At 64.8% G+C, this 14,370-nt stretch overlaps 3 protein-coding genes across 6 annotated transcripts; 1 reads left to right on the forward strand and 2 right to left on the reverse strand.

The window, feature by feature from the left end:
• Positions 1-578: 578 nt before the first annotated feature.
• Positions 579-3,124, reverse strand: SSR4 (signal sequence receptor subunit 4). Of its 2 annotated transcripts, none has more exons than XM_007534869.3 (6): positions 2,991-3,124; positions 1,796-1,914; positions 1,175-1,249; positions 974-1,063; positions 824-889; positions 579-730 (listed from the first exon to the last, which is right to left on the reverse strand). In XM_007534869.3, the coding sequence occupies exons 1-6, from the start codon at positions 3,055-3,057 to the stop codon at positions 626-628; spliced, it is 522 nt and encodes a 173-aa protein (XP_007534931.1). In that variant the 5' UTR covers positions 3,058-3,124; the 3' UTR covers positions 579-625. The 2 variants fall into 2 exon arrangements, with proteins under 2 accessions (XP_007534931.1, XP_060038572.1); XM_060182589.1 differs by having other exon boundaries at positions 1,796-1,911; positions 2,991-3,123.
• Positions 3,125-3,246: 122 nt separating this feature from the next.
• IDH3G (isocitrate dehydrogenase (NAD(+)) 3 non-catalytic subunit gamma) lies at positions 3,247-10,370 on the forward strand. 2 transcript variants are annotated; one of them, XM_007534870.3, is made up of 13 exons: positions 3,247-3,486; positions 6,298-6,336; positions 6,586-6,597; positions 6,812-6,909; positions 7,038-7,150; positions 7,535-7,595; positions 7,681-7,813; positions 7,922-8,055; positions 8,263-8,365; positions 8,445-8,591; positions 9,757-9,851; positions 9,938-9,998; positions 10,181-10,370. In XM_007534870.3, the coding sequence occupies exons 1-13, from the start codon at positions 3,247-3,249 to the stop codon at positions 10,280-10,282; spliced, it is 1,338 nt and encodes a 445-aa protein (XP_007534932.2). In that variant the 3' UTR covers positions 10,283-10,370. The 2 variants fall into 2 exon arrangements, with proteins under 2 accessions (XP_007534932.2, XP_016048819.2); XM_016193333.2 differs by lacking the exon at positions 6,586-6,597.
• Positions 10,371-10,395: 25 nt separating this feature from the next.
• SRPK3 (SRSF protein kinase 3) lies at positions 10,396-14,095 on the reverse strand. Of its 2 annotated transcripts, none has more exons than XM_007534872.3 (15): positions 13,915-14,095; positions 13,694-13,824; positions 13,470-13,578; positions 13,297-13,384; positions 12,964-13,051; positions 12,567-12,673; positions 12,290-12,455; positions 12,180-12,205; positions 11,837-11,966; positions 11,522-11,740; positions 11,341-11,441; positions 11,093-11,200; positions 10,939-11,008; positions 10,761-10,853; positions 10,396-10,647 (listed from the first exon to the last, which is right to left on the reverse strand). In XM_007534872.3, the coding sequence occupies exons 1-15, from the start codon at positions 13,956-13,958 to the stop codon at positions 10,463-10,465; spliced, it is 1,665 nt and encodes a 554-aa protein (XP_007534934.1). In that variant the 5' UTR covers positions 13,959-14,095; the 3' UTR covers positions 10,396-10,462. The 2 variants fall into 2 exon arrangements, with proteins under 2 accessions (XP_007534934.1, XP_007534933.1); XM_007534871.3 differs by having other exon boundaries at positions 11,837-11,969.
• Positions 14,096-14,370: the final 275 nt, after the last annotated feature.

Here is a 14,370-nt window from a genome sequence, read left to right on the forward strand (position 1 = left end):
GCGGGTTCCTGCTGCCGCTGGGCAGAGCTGGAGCCAGGGCCAAAAAAAGCCACCAGTCCCCCCTGGGGCTTCAGAAACCTGGTCCTGGTGGTCACAAGCCACCCCCTGCTGGCTCTACCCCGAGCAGCCTCTAAAGGCTTCTCCGATGTCCCTTACAGGCTCTGCAGTCTCATGACCCAGCACTAGGCCGGGCGCCTGACCCTCTGAAGAGGACGGTCACCTCGCAGCTGAGCCGCACGGGCCAGGCCACAAGGCTGCGCAGAACCCTGAGCCTTCTCCTCTTCCCTGTGCCACGAAGAGCACCGCCCACTATTGGCTTCAGCCAGGCTCGGCTTTCAGTGCGCACCTTGCCACAGCCAGAACATGGCATCAGCTGCTGAGTGCTGGGTTTGGGGGGCACTGAGGAGGGTGGCCCACTCTGTTGGGAGGCAGTCACCCTCCCACGGGCAGGTGGTCAGAGGGTCCCTCCCCTGGCTGGCCACAGTAGACCCCTGTAAGAGCACGGCAAGAGACGGTGTGGTGAGGACAGGGAGGGGTGCCCCGGGCAGGCAGGGCAAGCAAGGAGTGCGAGGCTGAGGCACTGAGAGCAATGCCGGTTTATTGGCGGCAGTGGATGGGACGGCACTCAGGCCTGGATATGGCTCTTGGCACTGAAGGCCAGGTAGTAGATCACCAGGCCAATGACTGCAGCCAACACCTCGGTAGAGACCCAGGGTCCATTCCAGGTGCCCTGCAGGAAATGGGACCAGAGTCAGCTCAGACTGGCCACCCTCCCCAGGGCACAGGGATCGGTCACCCACCAGTCCCACCCCTGTCCACTCACCCGATGGTCCACGCTGACTGTGAACAGGGGTGGGATGACAGAGATGTCTTCGTTGTTCCTTTGAGCCTGCAAAGAAGGTGGCAGAGTGAGGGCCCCGTGAGCTGCTGGGGGCGGGCGAGCCTCCCTTCCCCGGGCCTCCGAGGGCCTCACCTTCCTCAGGAGGCTGTAAGACTCCTCGTCGAAAAACCTGACCTCGTAGGTGCCGGCGTGTGCACTCTTGTGGTCCAGGCTCCAGGACACCTGGATGTTTGAGGGTGGACACATGGGTGATGACTCGGCACCACTAGCAACCACCAAGACTCTCGACCCTGGCCTGGTGGGCCGGTCCCTGGAGCACAAGGCCCCCCTTACCTGATAGCGCCCAACATCCTGGCCCCGGGTGACAGGGAACTGCTTTCCGCTGACGTCAGCATAAAGAGCCATGTTCTAGGAGACAGCGGGGGGGGGGAGGGGACACGTCACGCCTCATGCCGCCAGCCATCCCCCCCCAACACCAGTGCCACAGGACACAAGGCTGCCAACCCCGAGCTTTGTCAGGCTCCCTGTCCCCACCAGTCTGGGGGCACTCCTCTCTGTCCTGGGCCGGGCTACCCCTATTTCTCTGAACCTGTAAGGCAGCTCTGGAGTGCTGTACCTCCAAAGGCCCAACTTGCTTCTCTGAGCCTTCGGGACACTTGACAGAGATCAGGAGCACTGTCTTAGAATTACTGAGCAGGCACTCGGACCCGGCCCTGCACGGAGGAGGCAGAGAAGGGACGCGAGAGCCTGCGGACCAATCGCTGGCCATTTCTCAGTTCCAGCACAGCGGTATGGACCTCACCCACTCACCCTGCACAGCCAATGCAGGCCACGCACCTCACGGAGATCTTAGCCACGCTGTTGTCAGCACACCGGGGGGCGGGGATGCCTGTTCTCTCTCTGTGCACCAGGTACTGGCAGTGAAGAGCAGATGCCCCAGGCCCCCGGCCTCACCTGAACCCTGTTCTTGCAGGTCAGGGAGATCTCCACAATGAAGACGGTCTCAGTGGAAATGACAGCATCCGAGGTGGTGTAGTAGGAGGGTGTGATCTGGGGCTCCACACAGGCCTCTGCTGCAGAGAAGAAGCAGAGATGTCTGTGCAAGGCTAGGGGTGGGGGGCGGGGGGGGGGGTACCCGGGAGCCCTCCCAGACCCATCAGCAGTGAACATGGGCCCTTGGGGATGGGACGTGACCCGATGAGTGGTCAGGGGCATGGTGGGAATGGGCATCCCGAAGAGAACAGTAGAGCACTGCAAGGGCTAAAGGAGCGCTGCTCAGGTGAGGGGTGTGCACCTGCACACAGGAAGTCACACGGCAGTGCAGCGTGGGGGGCAGTCACCCCAGGCCTGCCGCAGACACCAAGCACAGGGCACTGCTTGCGGCCGAAGGCAAGGTTTAAAGCTCATCCCCACTGGCACGCCGATGCAGATCCCAGGAAACAGGACGCCAGACTCCCGGTGGGACCGTGCCTAGCCCAGGGCCAAGGGGTGTGCCTGGCTCTGCCATGCCTTGGGCGGAGGGAGCGGCGGGAGGCAGACGGCTAGTGTAAGGTGGGGGCGACGACCGGGCCGGCGGCGGGGCCAGCTCCTCTGCTGCCCACTGCCAGGAGTGCGTTGGCCAGAGAGCGCCGGCTCAGCCCGCAGTCCCCAGCCCCAGCCCCAGCGTGGGCCGCCGTGCCGTCCTGCACACTGGGCACCGCAGCCTGAGCGCGACCCTGCCACCAGGCGACCAGACTTCTGCGAGAACGTCACCGCCAGCCCCACTTAGCTGTGCTGCGAGGCCCTGGAGGGGGCGCAGGGTCAGTGGGGGGCGCCCCTGGCCCACCAGCCCCCGTCGGCTCGCCCTCCTGCTGTCTCCCCGCCGGGATCTTCCCCCCCCCCCCCGGGCAGCCCGAACCCCACGGCGACCCGACTCTCTCCGCAGCGCTTGGCTTCCGTGTCCCCTCCCCGCTGCGGCTGCGTCCCGGCGGCCCCAGAGGGGCGAGAAGGGGGCCTAGGCGCTCTTTCGGGGGCCCGGCAGCGGGGAGCCGTGAGTGCGGGAGCCGGGTGGCCTCGGCCTAAGGACCCGAGCCCGGCTTGGCCAGCACCCCTCCGCCCGCCACCCCGCACCGCCTGTCGCGGGCCAGAGATGAGCCCTGCGGGCCGCTACCTGAGCAGCGGGAGAGACCCGACAGCAGGAGGAGCGCCAGCGCGCCGAGAGACGTCAGCGCCGCCATCGCCTCTCCTCGGCCGCCGGGAAAGAGAGCGACGTTCCCGCACCCGCGGGGCAGCGAGGAAGCGTCACGCCTGAGCGGCCGCGGCAGCCAATCCGGCGTCGGCGGGCCGAGCGAGCCAGTGACGTCGCGGGCGGCACTGACGTGTCCCCACCCCAAAGCAGGAACTCGGCCGGCCGAGCCCCCACCAAGATGGCGGCGGCCGAGCCGCTCTCAGCGCCGGAAGGGGGCGTGGAAACCGCCTGGGTAGCGCGTGCGCACTGTCCGCCCCGCAATTCCACGCCGCGCCGCCTCACTCTCGCGAGAGCGGAGTCTGCGCGTGGGGACCTGCAGGCGCTGTCGCTTTCCGCCATGGCGCTCAAGGTGGCGACGGCTGCTAGCGGCGCTGCGAAGGCCGTGCTCAGACCGGCTCTCCTCTGCCGTCCTTGGGAGGTGAGCGGGGCGGCGAGTTGTGCGGACGGCCGGGGTGCTTGCGGGCGAGCCTTGCGCCCCCGCGTCGCCCCGGAGCGCCCCGCATTCCGATTGGCTGCGGGCCCTGCGAGGGCGGGGAGAGAGCCGCGCCCGGCGTTGATTGGCCGCCGCCGCTGTCTGTTTGCGCAGGGGTCGCATCTGGGGTGCGGAGGGTGCCTCCCAGGTGGGCGGACGGGAGCGGCGACCCGCGCCTGGCCGGGTCACCTCCCCGGTGTCCTTCTAGGAGCCCTCCGGAGGCGATCACGTGTCCCAGCTCGCCCTGCCCGTGCGCCTCTGGAGTCTCAGCCCAGCCGCCCTTCCTGCACTGGGTTCCCTCTCGCACACCACTTGGTCATTGGTCCCAGTGCTGGGGGACCCCGCCGGTCCTCTGGGGGCATAGACTTCCGGACACCTTCTCCTCTGGCACCTGTACTGGGAGGGATCCCGACCTCCTGCCTGTCAGGGGTGTCGGCAGGCTGCGGGCCTCGCTCGCCTAGTCCCCATGAGTATCGTGGCTATGCAGGTCCAAGTTCGCCCCTCCTTTCACTCTTCGGCTGGGAGAATTGAGGCCCTGGGTGGCTTGGAAGCCCTCTGAGGCATGGGCAAGCCAGGACCGACCTTTGGCGACAGGAGACCTCCCTTCCAGGCATCCTCCCCTCTGACCCACTGTGTGCTCCCTCCTCCTCTCCGACCTCCCGATTCCTCTGTGGGACTTCACTTCCCCAAGGGAGCCAGCAGCTCTGACCTTTTCAGAACTCGGTGACTTTGCTGGAACTCCTTCGGGGCCACAGCCATGCTTACCCCCCTCAGTCCCTGGAAAAGATTGCCGCATGACAAGCCACTTGGTGAAGTCCTTTTAGGCATGCTGTCTGCTCCCACCTTGTGCAGGGCTTCTAGCGGCCCTGGTTGCCCTGCGTGTGCCCAGCTCCTGAGCAGCTGAGGCCTGCTTGTCCTAGCTGTGGAAATCTTTAGGCGCCAGCCCGGAGTTCTGCTCCCAGTAGCCAGGGCCTACAGCCACCAGGCTTCTGCTCCAGCAGAAAGGTGCCAGAGAGGCAGGCCTGGGGCAGCACAGGTCACCCTGCAGTCTTCCTCCCTGTGTGACCCCCCCAGTAGGTTAGCGAGGGCGGGCCACTGCCTGAAAGAGCGGACCTATGCATGCTCCTTTGACGGGGAGCTGCCCAGGCAGTCTGGCTAGGGAGCAGGACCTCTGCCTTCCTGCAGCAAGGTCAGGGATGGCATCAGCTCCAGGGCCTCTGGACTGGCCAGGGCCCAAAGGCCTGTCCCGCACAGGGGAGGGTCGGCCCTGGTGCCTTGCCAGTCCAGGAGGAGGCGTTGCTGGGAGCTGCAGTCCCCAGTCCTGGGGCCCCGCCCTGCCCTGTTGCATAGCTCGCAGGCTTCGTCCCCCTCAGACCTGCTGGCTGCCACACTAGGTGGCTGGCTGCTGCTTTTGGGAGGGGCCGGGAAGCTGAGTGGTCGAGACCATCTGCCAGTCCTGCCGGCCCCAGAGGCCGCGTTGTCCTCCCTTAGCTCGTGTGCACGTCCACTCAGCTCCTGCTTCTTTGTCCCACTCTCCGGATGTGTATTCTGCTGGCCTGACAGCCACAGCTCTGCTCCCCGAGTGTCGTGTTTGGGTAGGGGGCAGGGAGAACCCCACGAAGGCCGCAGGCTGCAGGCCGGGGACTCCAGAACCAGGCGCTGTGCGGCCCGGGCAAGGGGCCCGGGGGGCGGGCAGGCTTAGTTCCTTGGCAGTGACGGACCGTGGTGATGCCGCTGCCGCCAGCGCAAGCGAGTGACTGTGCGCTGCCCCGTCTGTGGAAGGGGCCTGAGGAGGAGAGACTCGAACCTCCACACCTGTCCCACGTGCCTGGTCTGGCTTTTGCTCTGAGGCCGTGAGATGTGGGCAGCATTGTGCTCTCTCCCAACCGGAGGCCTGGGGCTGTGTGTCATCCATTCAGGCCACAGAGCAGCTTGCCAGCACTGCTCGGCACCGGCCGATGGTGGTGCCGGGGATGGAACCTGGGGCCTCGGGGCCTCAGAGCCTCAGGCTAGAGGGCCTCTGCATGCCCACTGTGCCAGCCTTTCTGAAAGCCTTGGTGCCGCCGGTCTTCTGGCATGCCTCACTTGCCCTGCGCCGTGGTGGACACTTCCAGTCTTACCCCATGGCCTGTGTTTTCCTTGGCTTCCCTCTGCCACTTTGGTAGTGAGGAAACAGCACGTGCTTTGGCGGGGGGGGGGGTGAACCCTGTTGCCCCAGCTGTTCTAGGTCGGCAGCTGCGGCGGCAGAGGCCAGAGGCAACAGAAGCTCTCTGTCATGTCCCTCCCCCACCCCACCCCCGGGGTTGTCTCCAGGGCTCTGCCTGCGTCACTTCACTGCTCCCCACGGCAGCTTTTCTTTCCCTTACGTGCACAGAGAGAAGTAGGGAGAGGGAAGGGCAGACAGACAGGCAGACAGACAGACAGAGACCTGCGGCACTGTTCCCCAACACGTGAAGCTTCCCACTGGGGCTCGAGCCCGGCTCCTCGAGCGTGGTGATGTCTGCGATCTACCAGATGTGTCCTCACTGGACCTGGAAGCAAGGGACCGAGCAAGCGGCCCGTGAGCTGAGGAGGCAGAGCCGGGCGTAGTTACCCCTGTGCCACCCTGGTGGTTGGTTTGTGACAAGTGGAGCCTGGAGAGCCGTTTGGGCATCCGCGCCAGCGTGCGCCGATGGGCTTATGTGGGTGCCATGGGGCAGTCCAGCTCGCCTCTCCGGACCACCCGACGACCCGTGCCTCTGGGTTTCTCTTCCGCAGCTTCTCGGCGCCCTTGAGGCCCCCCGGAGGAGCTTCTCAGTGAGTACCTGTTTGGTGCGCATGCGTGTCTGTCCTGTGTGCGCACGCGTGTCTGTGCGTGCGTGTGTGTGCGTGTGTGGCCTCACTCAGGAGCAGAGGCGTGAGTGTGATGCCCGCGTGTGTCGGTGCGCGTGCTTGCCTTTGCTTCTGTGCCCTGCCCTCTGAGGTGCCCTCTCTGGAGGCCGCCCACCGCCTTGTTTCTCCAACCTTCGCTCATCCGTGTCTTCTTCCTTCCTGTCCCCTCTCTAGCAACAAACAATTGTGAGTATTCTGCTCATCTGCCTGTCAGGTTTGGGGCTCCTAATGGCCTTGGGGGTGCCCCAAGTCCTGGTGGGTGGGGACTGCTACTGCCGACCTGTGAGGAGTGCCAGGAGCAGCCCTGCCTGGGGTGGGATGGGGTGCAGGGACAAGTGCCCTGAGCTGGCACCATCCTGGTGGCCAGAGGGGCACTGAGGCCCACCCTACCCACCCTCAGCCTCCGTCGGCCAAGTATGGTGGGCGGCACACAGTGACCATGATCCCCGGCGATGGCATTGGGCCTGAGCTCATGCTGCACGTGAAGTCAGTGTTCAGGTAGGTGCCCTGGCCCTGGGGGCCAGATCGTGGAGCCAGTGGGGCAGGGGGGCCCAGGGTGCAGGCAGGCTTGCTGGAGGAGGCGGAGGCCCTGGGCGGGGCAGTGCCATGACCCAGCTCCGCTCCAGGCATGCATGTGTGCCCGTGGACTTCGAAGAGGTGCACGTGAGCTCCAGCGCCGACGAAGAGGACATCCGTAATGCCATTATGGCCATCCGCCGCAACCGTGTGGCCCTGAAGGGTAAGCCCCGGGCTAGCCCATCCCTCTGGCCTTTGCTGAGAGAGCTGGCTGGCGGTTCGCACGTGGGACCCTGAGGGGCCGGACAGCCAGCCAGAAAGCAGGGGGCAGTATTTGCGAGCTGCCCCGGCAGTATCCCCACCATTCCCTTCCCAGTGGGCCCCGCCTCCAGGATGGCTGCCAGCCCTGCTCAGCCACAGCCTGTCAGCCGGGTGCCCCCACCCCCTCGGGGCTCACATTAGAAGTCATCTCCTCAGCGGCGGCGGGGGGCGGCGTTCTCACCGGCTGGGGCCGCCTCTGTCTGCCTCTCCGGATGGGGTGGGAGGTGTGGTGCCACGGCCCAGGCATCAGCCCCCCTCCACCTGTCTGCCTCGTTCTGACCTGCAGGCAACATTGAGACGAACCACAATCTGCCGCCCTCCCACAAATCGCGCAACAACATCCTTCGGTGAGTGCGTCGTGTGGGTGGGGCCAGTGGAGGGGTGGTGTGCCGGCAGGGCCGTGGGCATGGGCCAGTGTCTCTGTGCCCCCAGCACCAGCCTGGACCTCTACGCCAACGTCATCCACTGTAAGAGCCTGCCGGGAGTGGTGACGCGCCACAGGGACATCGACATTCTCATCGTGCGCGAGAACACGGAGGGGGAGTACAGCAGCCTGGAGCACGAGGTGCGAGCCCCAGGCCCCTCCAGTGTGTGGGGGGCTGGCCCCCGGGGGAGGCAGGAAGCAGGAGGCAGGCTCAGACAGGGCACGGGGTCTCCGCCTGTCCCTTTGCAGAGCGTGGCAGGCGTGGTGGAGAGCCTGAAGATCATCACCAAGGCCAAGTCCCTGCGCATCGCCGAGTATGCCTTCAAGCTGGCCCACGAGAGCGGACGCAAGAAAGTGACAGCTGTGCACAAGGCCAACATCATGTACGCACTTCTGAGCAGCTGGGCCCGCTTGGGGCTGCTCCCTGGGGTGGGCCCAGGAGCCCCTGGACCTGCGTGGGCTCCATGCCAGTTTCCTTAGGCCCACCCTTGGGGAAAGGCAGAGCCAGAGCCAGCCTTCTGTGACCATCTGCACACGCTGCCTCTCTCACTGCCCCCTGCCGTGACCGCTCCATTTTCCTCTGTCCTCAGGAAGCTGGGTGATGGACTCTTCCTCCAGTGCTGCAAGGAGGTGGCAGCCCGCTACCCGCAGATCACCTTTGAGAACATGATCGTGGACAACACCACCATGCAGGTAGCCGACCCCACCCCTGCCTGCCCCCTGCTGCCCGTAGCCTCTGGGGTCCCATTCCCAAGTCTGCCCCTCCTTGCAGCTGGTGTCGCGGCCCCAGCAATTTGACGTCATGGTGATGCCCAATCTGTATGGCAACATTGTCAACAATGTCTGCGCAGGACTGGTCGGGGGTCCTGGGCTCGTAGCTGGTGCCAACTACGGCCACGTGTATGCAGTGTTTGAAACGGTACGTGCCAGGGACTCCATGGGTGCCTCTGGGATGGTCCCTTCCAAGCCACTTCACCCACTGTAGATGGTCTCTTGCTTCCCCTCTCCCTCCCTCCCCCCTCCTCTCTCTCTCTCGCTCTCTCTCGCTCTCGCTCTCGCTCTTTCCCGCCCCCATCTCCGTGTGAAATCGTCAGCTCAGAGCAGTGAAACCCCACAGATGGCAAGAGAAATAAACTAAGGAAGCAACAAAAGTGACAGAGGCCTCGCGCACACACATTTCTCCTGAAAAGCGCAAAGGCTCAGCGAGGGCAGGAGAAGCTGCTCCGTGTCACTAGTCGCCCCGCCCCGCCCCGCCCCGCCCCGCCCCGCGGTGTGACTCTGAAGCACAGCGAGTGCCTTCTCACACTCAGGGGTGTGAGGAGACGGGAAGCCATGCGCTGCTGTGGAGGGGAGATGTGAGCGGGCCGAGTGCCCTGGAGAAGTGCGTGAAGCTCCTCACGGCTGAGGGGCGCAGATGCAGCCAGACCCACCGGGGATGGTCCCCGAGAGCCGGAGGCAGAGAGCCCTGTGCCCCAGGCCGGGCCCAGGGCCTTGGGTCCCTTGGTCTCACGTTCTAAGTTTCCCATACGTTGTTACATTAGGCTAAGTCTCATGTGGGTTCGCTGTGGGTTCGCTGACCAGCGTTTCTGCTGAGGTTGTTTTGAGAACTTACACTTGGGGCTGGGCAGTGGCATACCCATTTGGTCACACACATTACAGTGTGTACAGACCGTCGCTCAAGTCCCCATTCTCCACCTGCAGGGAGGAAGCTTCACGAGCATCAAAGCACCTGCTGCAGGTGTCCCTTTTCCATCCTATTTCCCCTCCTCTCTGAATTTTTCTCTCTCTCTCCAAAAATAAAAATGTTAGAATTAGACTCGAGCATGTGTGACACAGAAAGAAACCGTCTGAGAGCGAACAGTTAGGGGATATTAAGCCTATCCACAGTGATGTGTGCACAGTGGCTCTCTCTAGTTCCCGAACGTTCCCCACACACCTTTGCCATGAGACCCTGTCCCTGTAAGCAGCCATTCCAATCCTGACACTCATTCCTCTGCCAAGCCGCCCCCCGTGGGAGGGACTAGAAGCCACACCCTGCATGCATTCTTACGGCAAGCTCACCCCTCTCCCTTTTGCTTCTCCAGGCCACAAGGAACACAGGCAAGAGCATCGCCAACAAGAACATTGCCAACCCCACAGCCACGCTGCTGGCCAGCTGCATGATGCTCGACCACCTCAAGTAAGCAGTTCTGGTGCCTGGCCCTTGGTCCCAGCTGGACCCCAAAACCCCAGGCCCCGGAACTGGAGGCCCCTCTCTCCCTATAGGCTCCACTCCTACGCCACTTCCATCCGCAAGGCTGTCCTGGCATCCATGGACAACGAACACGTGAGACTTTACTCCCCTCTGACCTCCAGCCTGGGCTGGTGTGCCCTGACCCCACACTGACTGCTGGGCCCCCAGGGAGGGGGCGGCCAAGGCTTTGGCCCCAGGAGCAGGTCCAGTCCCCGCAGGGGAGGGCTGGGGGGTCTCGGGGCCCAGGCTGGGCCCAAGCCACCGCTCCCTCGCAGATGCATACCCCAGACATCGGGGGCCAGGGCACGACATCCGGGGCCATCCAGGACATCATCCGCCGCATCCGCATCATCAATGGCCGGGCCGTGGAGGCCTAGACCACTCGGACTCGCCACCGCACACTCCCCTCCTGTCCCTCTGCGGGCCCAGAGGCAGGCCCACAATAAAGCACCTTCCTCCCGTCTGGCCACTGTCCCCTCACTGCAGCACGCCAGGTGTCAGCTCGCACTTTATTAGGAAAAGACCCAGCTTCCAGTGCCCCAGGGGCTTCAGGTGGGCTAGGGGTTGAGCCAGGGGTGCTGCAGGCAGTCGGCCGCACTGGCCCTCTTTGCAGGGATATACTCCATCATGGGCATCAGGAAGGCGCTGAACTGCGTGGCCTGTTCCAGGGGCCACTCGTACTTCTCCATGAGCACTTCGTACAGGCCCCAGTGCTTGAGGTTGTGGATGTGCCGCAACTCGCCTGTGGCCGGCCCACGGGTGAGGCTGGGCCCCGGCACCCCCACGAACCGCCTTTGCAGTCCCAGCCCCAAGCCCACTTCCTGGCAGGCGGGTGGGTGGGGGACCTGAACCCACCTCTACGGTTGAAGAACTCCCTGGAGTAGCGGCCTGACAGGGCGAAGGCCGGGGGGATGTCCCCCAGGAGCTCCACGATGTGGGCAATGTGGTCTGTGGGCAGAGGAGAGGCTTGGCAGAGGCTGGGGTGGGGGGGCACAGGGAACCCAGTGCCAAGCCCTGGGCCCGCATCCCCTACCCTCATCGCGACTGTAATCCTCGCCAGAGTGAGGCTCGAACAGGTAGTCCCCGGTAGCCAGCTCGAAAGCCTGGAAGAGGTGGCGGGGGGGGGGGGGGGGTGTATGAGCTGGTGGCAGGCAGGGGGCGCTCGGGCCCGGGGCCACCAGGCCTACCATGCACGCTGTGCTCCAGATGTCGGCGGGGGGCCCATACTCAGCGCCAATCAGCACCTCCACGGCCCGGTACTGCCGCGTCTGGATGTCCTCCGTGAAGTGCTTGTGCTGCAGGCAAGGGGATGTATTGGGGGCACTGGGCTGTGTCCCGGGTTTCCGAAAGGGGTGCTGAGCACACAGAGCGGGTACTGGTCTGGATTCACCCCTGCGGCCCCTGCCCCTACTTGGGCCTGGGAACCCCCTCGTACCACCCAGCAGGCGTTTCCCAGGTCTGCAATCTTAATCTTGATCTTGTCTGCATTCTGGGGCTCTAGGGGGTTGACCAGGAGGTTCGAGGCACCAAACGGCACTGAGTAGGAACAAGCAGGGAGACACTCAGCCAGTCAGCTCCTCTGGTGCTGGCAGCACCCCCACTGCCCTGCTACTTACTGCTGGGCGACAGGAGGCCCCCCATCTCCCGCTGGTTGGATGAGCCAGAGAGGATAGAGCCCGAGGCAGGAGAGAAAAGGGAGCCGGAGAAGCCAGAGGTCTGGGAGCCAGGGCTGAGGCTGCGCTCGCCCCTGGGGGCAGGGGAAGCCGAGGTTCCCCCAGGGTGGCAGCCTGAGGAGGAAGTGGAGCCGCTGCCCCCCTCCAGCCTGGAGCTGGAGTCTGGTGAGACGCGGAGTCCTGTGAGCAAAGGCCCGAGTCCACTTGGCACCCCCTCCCTGCCCGCAGGCCCGGCCCGGGCCCGGCTCCAGCCCGCACCCTCTGCCTGCGCTGCCGCTTCCAGGGCCTCCAGCCTTTGCAGGTCCCGCAGCCGCTCCTCCAGCAGTCGTCTCTGCTGCTTCCGTTTGCGCCTCATCTTCTTCTTCTTGTTTTTGGACAGCTTACCCATCTGCTGTTACAGCCGGGTCACCCCAGGGTCTGCCCACTGCCTGAGCCTCGGCCCGGACCCACGTGGCCGTGGGAACAAGGCTTCTAGCTCCCAGGACTGGCTCTGCTGCCTCGCCCCTTTGCCCCCTCCCAGCGAGACAGCAGGGGTGCTGTGGCGAGGTGAGCGTGAACCAGAGGGGTTCTCGGCACGGGGCGAGAGGGTGCGTCTGCTTACCAAGACCTCCTGTGGGGCTGTGCTGACTGGCATATGGAGAGAGAAGAGGACAGGCTCAGGCGGGGCCACTGAGCGGGGCCTGCCCGGGCCTGGCACTGAGCAGAGGCTACCTGTGGAGCGTGATGGGGGCGGCCCCCCTGACTGCTGCCACTCGGTGGCCTCAGCGGCCAGGCGCCGGATGTAGGCATCGCCAACGCACAGCAGAATGTTCTCGGGCTTAATGTCCGTGTGGATGATCTTGCACTTGGTGTGCAGGTAGTCCAGGCCGTGCAGCACCTGCAGAGAGCAGCCCCGACCTGCTTGTGCTGCAGTTGGCACGCAGGGCTTGGGCACACGGGGCTCCATGCAGGGCGTTCGGGCACACAGGGAACAGGCCTCGGCGCACACCTGCCTCACGATGCTCTTCACACAGGGCACCGGCAGACCCTGATAGTTGGACTTGATGATCCACTTGAGCAGCTGATGGCCTAGGACCTCTAACACCATGCACACATCTGAGGCAGGGAGTGAAGGCGGCTGACAGGCCCTGCCCATGAGGTATTGTCCTCACACAGGGTCTCCAGCTGAGATGGGACAAGGGCCTCCCAGGCCAAGCCTGCCTCCTCTGCCCAAGGATGCCAGGCGCCTGCGGACAGCCCCCAAAAGGTTAGGCCCCGCCCTTTAAGGCAACAGCACGGCCTGCAGAGCCTTCCCCATCCCCCATGTGTGTATGTGTGGGGGGAGGCAGACCCCTGCTTGTCGCTGGTGTCCCACCAAGCTCGCTCGGCCTTCCTTCAAAGGATACGGACTCCATTAACCCCTGAGATCCTGAAGTCGTCGATGAGCTGGACAACAGTCTCTCTTTTGGGGTCACTGGGGTCGCTGTCTCGGACCTGGAGCAAAAGGCAGGGAGCCATGGTGGCCCACCCGCTCCTCCCAGCAGAGCTCTGCCCCGTCTAGCTGCAGGCCCGGCTCACACTCCCCATGTCCTGTCCAGGCCCTCCCTCTTGGGCAGGGCCAGCTGGAGGCTGCCCTCTGGGAGCCCTGCCCACCCCAAGCAGCCCCAGCCGGCCCTGCATCCACATGGCCAGGCCCTGGGCAGCTCGGGGCGCAGTAGAGGGCCGGGGAGGTGCCTCACGCATTTCAGGAGCTTGATCTCATCCACAGCTGTCTCGGTGTAGTGCCCAGCGCTCTTCACCACTTTCAGGGCCACGAAGCGCTTGCGCCTGCAATGCCAAGGGACCGGAGTGGGTGGTGGGCCGACCTCCCCCTCCCAAGTTCAGAGGTGCCCAGGGGCGGAGGGGTGCTCACTGGATGTCCCAGCACAGCCACACAGTGGAGAAGTGGCCCCAGCCCAGCTTGCGCACCACGTGGTACCGTCCATTGAACAGGTCTCCGATCTTCACAGGGTAGTAACCGCCTGGTGAGGGAGGGAGTGACGGACGGGACGCAGTGGGAGAGCCGGCTTCCCTGGCCCCTGAGCCACAAAGCCAGCTCTCCCCCCTCCGCCAGGCCACTGATCCCCGAGGCCTCACCCTTGCAGTAGTCCTTGGGGTCCTCTTGCTCCTCGTCTTCAGAGCCTAGTAGTCCCTGAAGCATTTGTGCTGCTGGCACCACAGGAGCGAGCTCAGAGCCTGAGGACTCAGGCCCGCAGGAGGCTTGTGAGCTGTGTGACAGGCAACAGGCGGGTGGTCGTGGTCCTGAGTGCTTGCGCAGGCCGCCAGGGACCCTAGCCTCCCAGCCAGCCGAGCCCTACCTGCTGCTGCTGTCGCCACCACCACCACCCGCGCTGGCGCTCATCCCGCTCACAGCCCACAGCTCTGGCGCCCCAGGCGACTGCTCTTATGGGCCTGGCTGGCCACTCATTTATAGCCTCGCCGGCCGCTGATCTCACCCGCCTTTATAAATAGCCTCCCAGCTGCTCAGCTGTGGGCAAGGTATGCGTAGGGGAGGGGGCAGCGCCAGCACAGGGCCCCAAAAGCCAGCCCCGGGGACAAGCCCCTACACCACTCTGGGCTGCAAGTGGCCTGCCACAGGGCGGGCTGGGGGGGCTGGCAAGGCAGCATCAGCCTATGACCTGAGTCCCCATGGGTCCCAGGACTGGGGAAACACACACACAGACACATGCCCGGCTCCCCTGCTAAGACCCCCCCCTCCACACACACACACACACACACACACACACACACACACACACACACACTGCCAGATA

Source organism: Erinaceus europaeus, chromosome X (assembly GCF_950295315.1).
Source record: "Erinaceus europaeus chromosome X, mEriEur2.1, whole genome shotgun sequence".
In the NCBI taxonomy this organism is placed as follows: domain Eukaryota; kingdom Metazoa; phylum Chordata; class Mammalia; order Eulipotyphla; family Erinaceidae; genus Erinaceus; species Erinaceus europaeus.

Coding starts and splice junctions, on each gene's coding strand:
- IDH3G (XM_007534870.3), top strand. CDS start 3,247: ATGGCGGCGGCCGAGCCGCTCTCAGCGCCGGAAGGGGGCGTGGAAACC. Junction 6,910..7,037: donor CACGTGAAGTCAGTGTTCAG/GTAGGTGCCCTG, acceptor GCTCCGCTCCAG/GCATGCATGTGTGCCCGTGG. Junction 9,999..10,180: donor CATCCATGGACAACGAACAC/GTGAGACTTTAC, acceptor GCTCCCTCGCAG/ATGCATACCCCAGACATCGG.
- SSR4 (XM_007534869.3), bottom strand. CDS start 3,057: ATGGCGGCGCTGACGTCTCTCGGCGCGCTGGCGCTCCTCCTGCTGTCG. Junction 1,250..1,795: donor CCTGCAAGAACAGGGTTCAG/GTGAGGCCGGGG, acceptor GCTGTCTCCTAG/AACATGGCTCTTTATGCTGA. Junction 731..823: donor CAGTCAGCGTGGACCATCGG/GTGAGTGGACAG, acceptor CATTTCCTGCAG/GGCACCTGGAATGGACCCTG.
- SRPK3 (XM_007534871.3), bottom strand. CDS start 13,958: ATGAGCGCCAGCGCGGGTGGTGGTGGTGGCGACAGCAGCAGCAG. Junction 11,009..11,092: donor TCTGGAGCACAGCGTGCATG/GTAGGCCTGGTG, acceptor CACCTCTTCCAG/GCTTTCGAGCTGGCTACCGG. Junction 10,854..10,938: donor GGATTACAGTCGCGATGAGG/GTAGGGGATGCG, acceptor CTCTGCCCACAG/ACCACATTGCCCACATCGTG.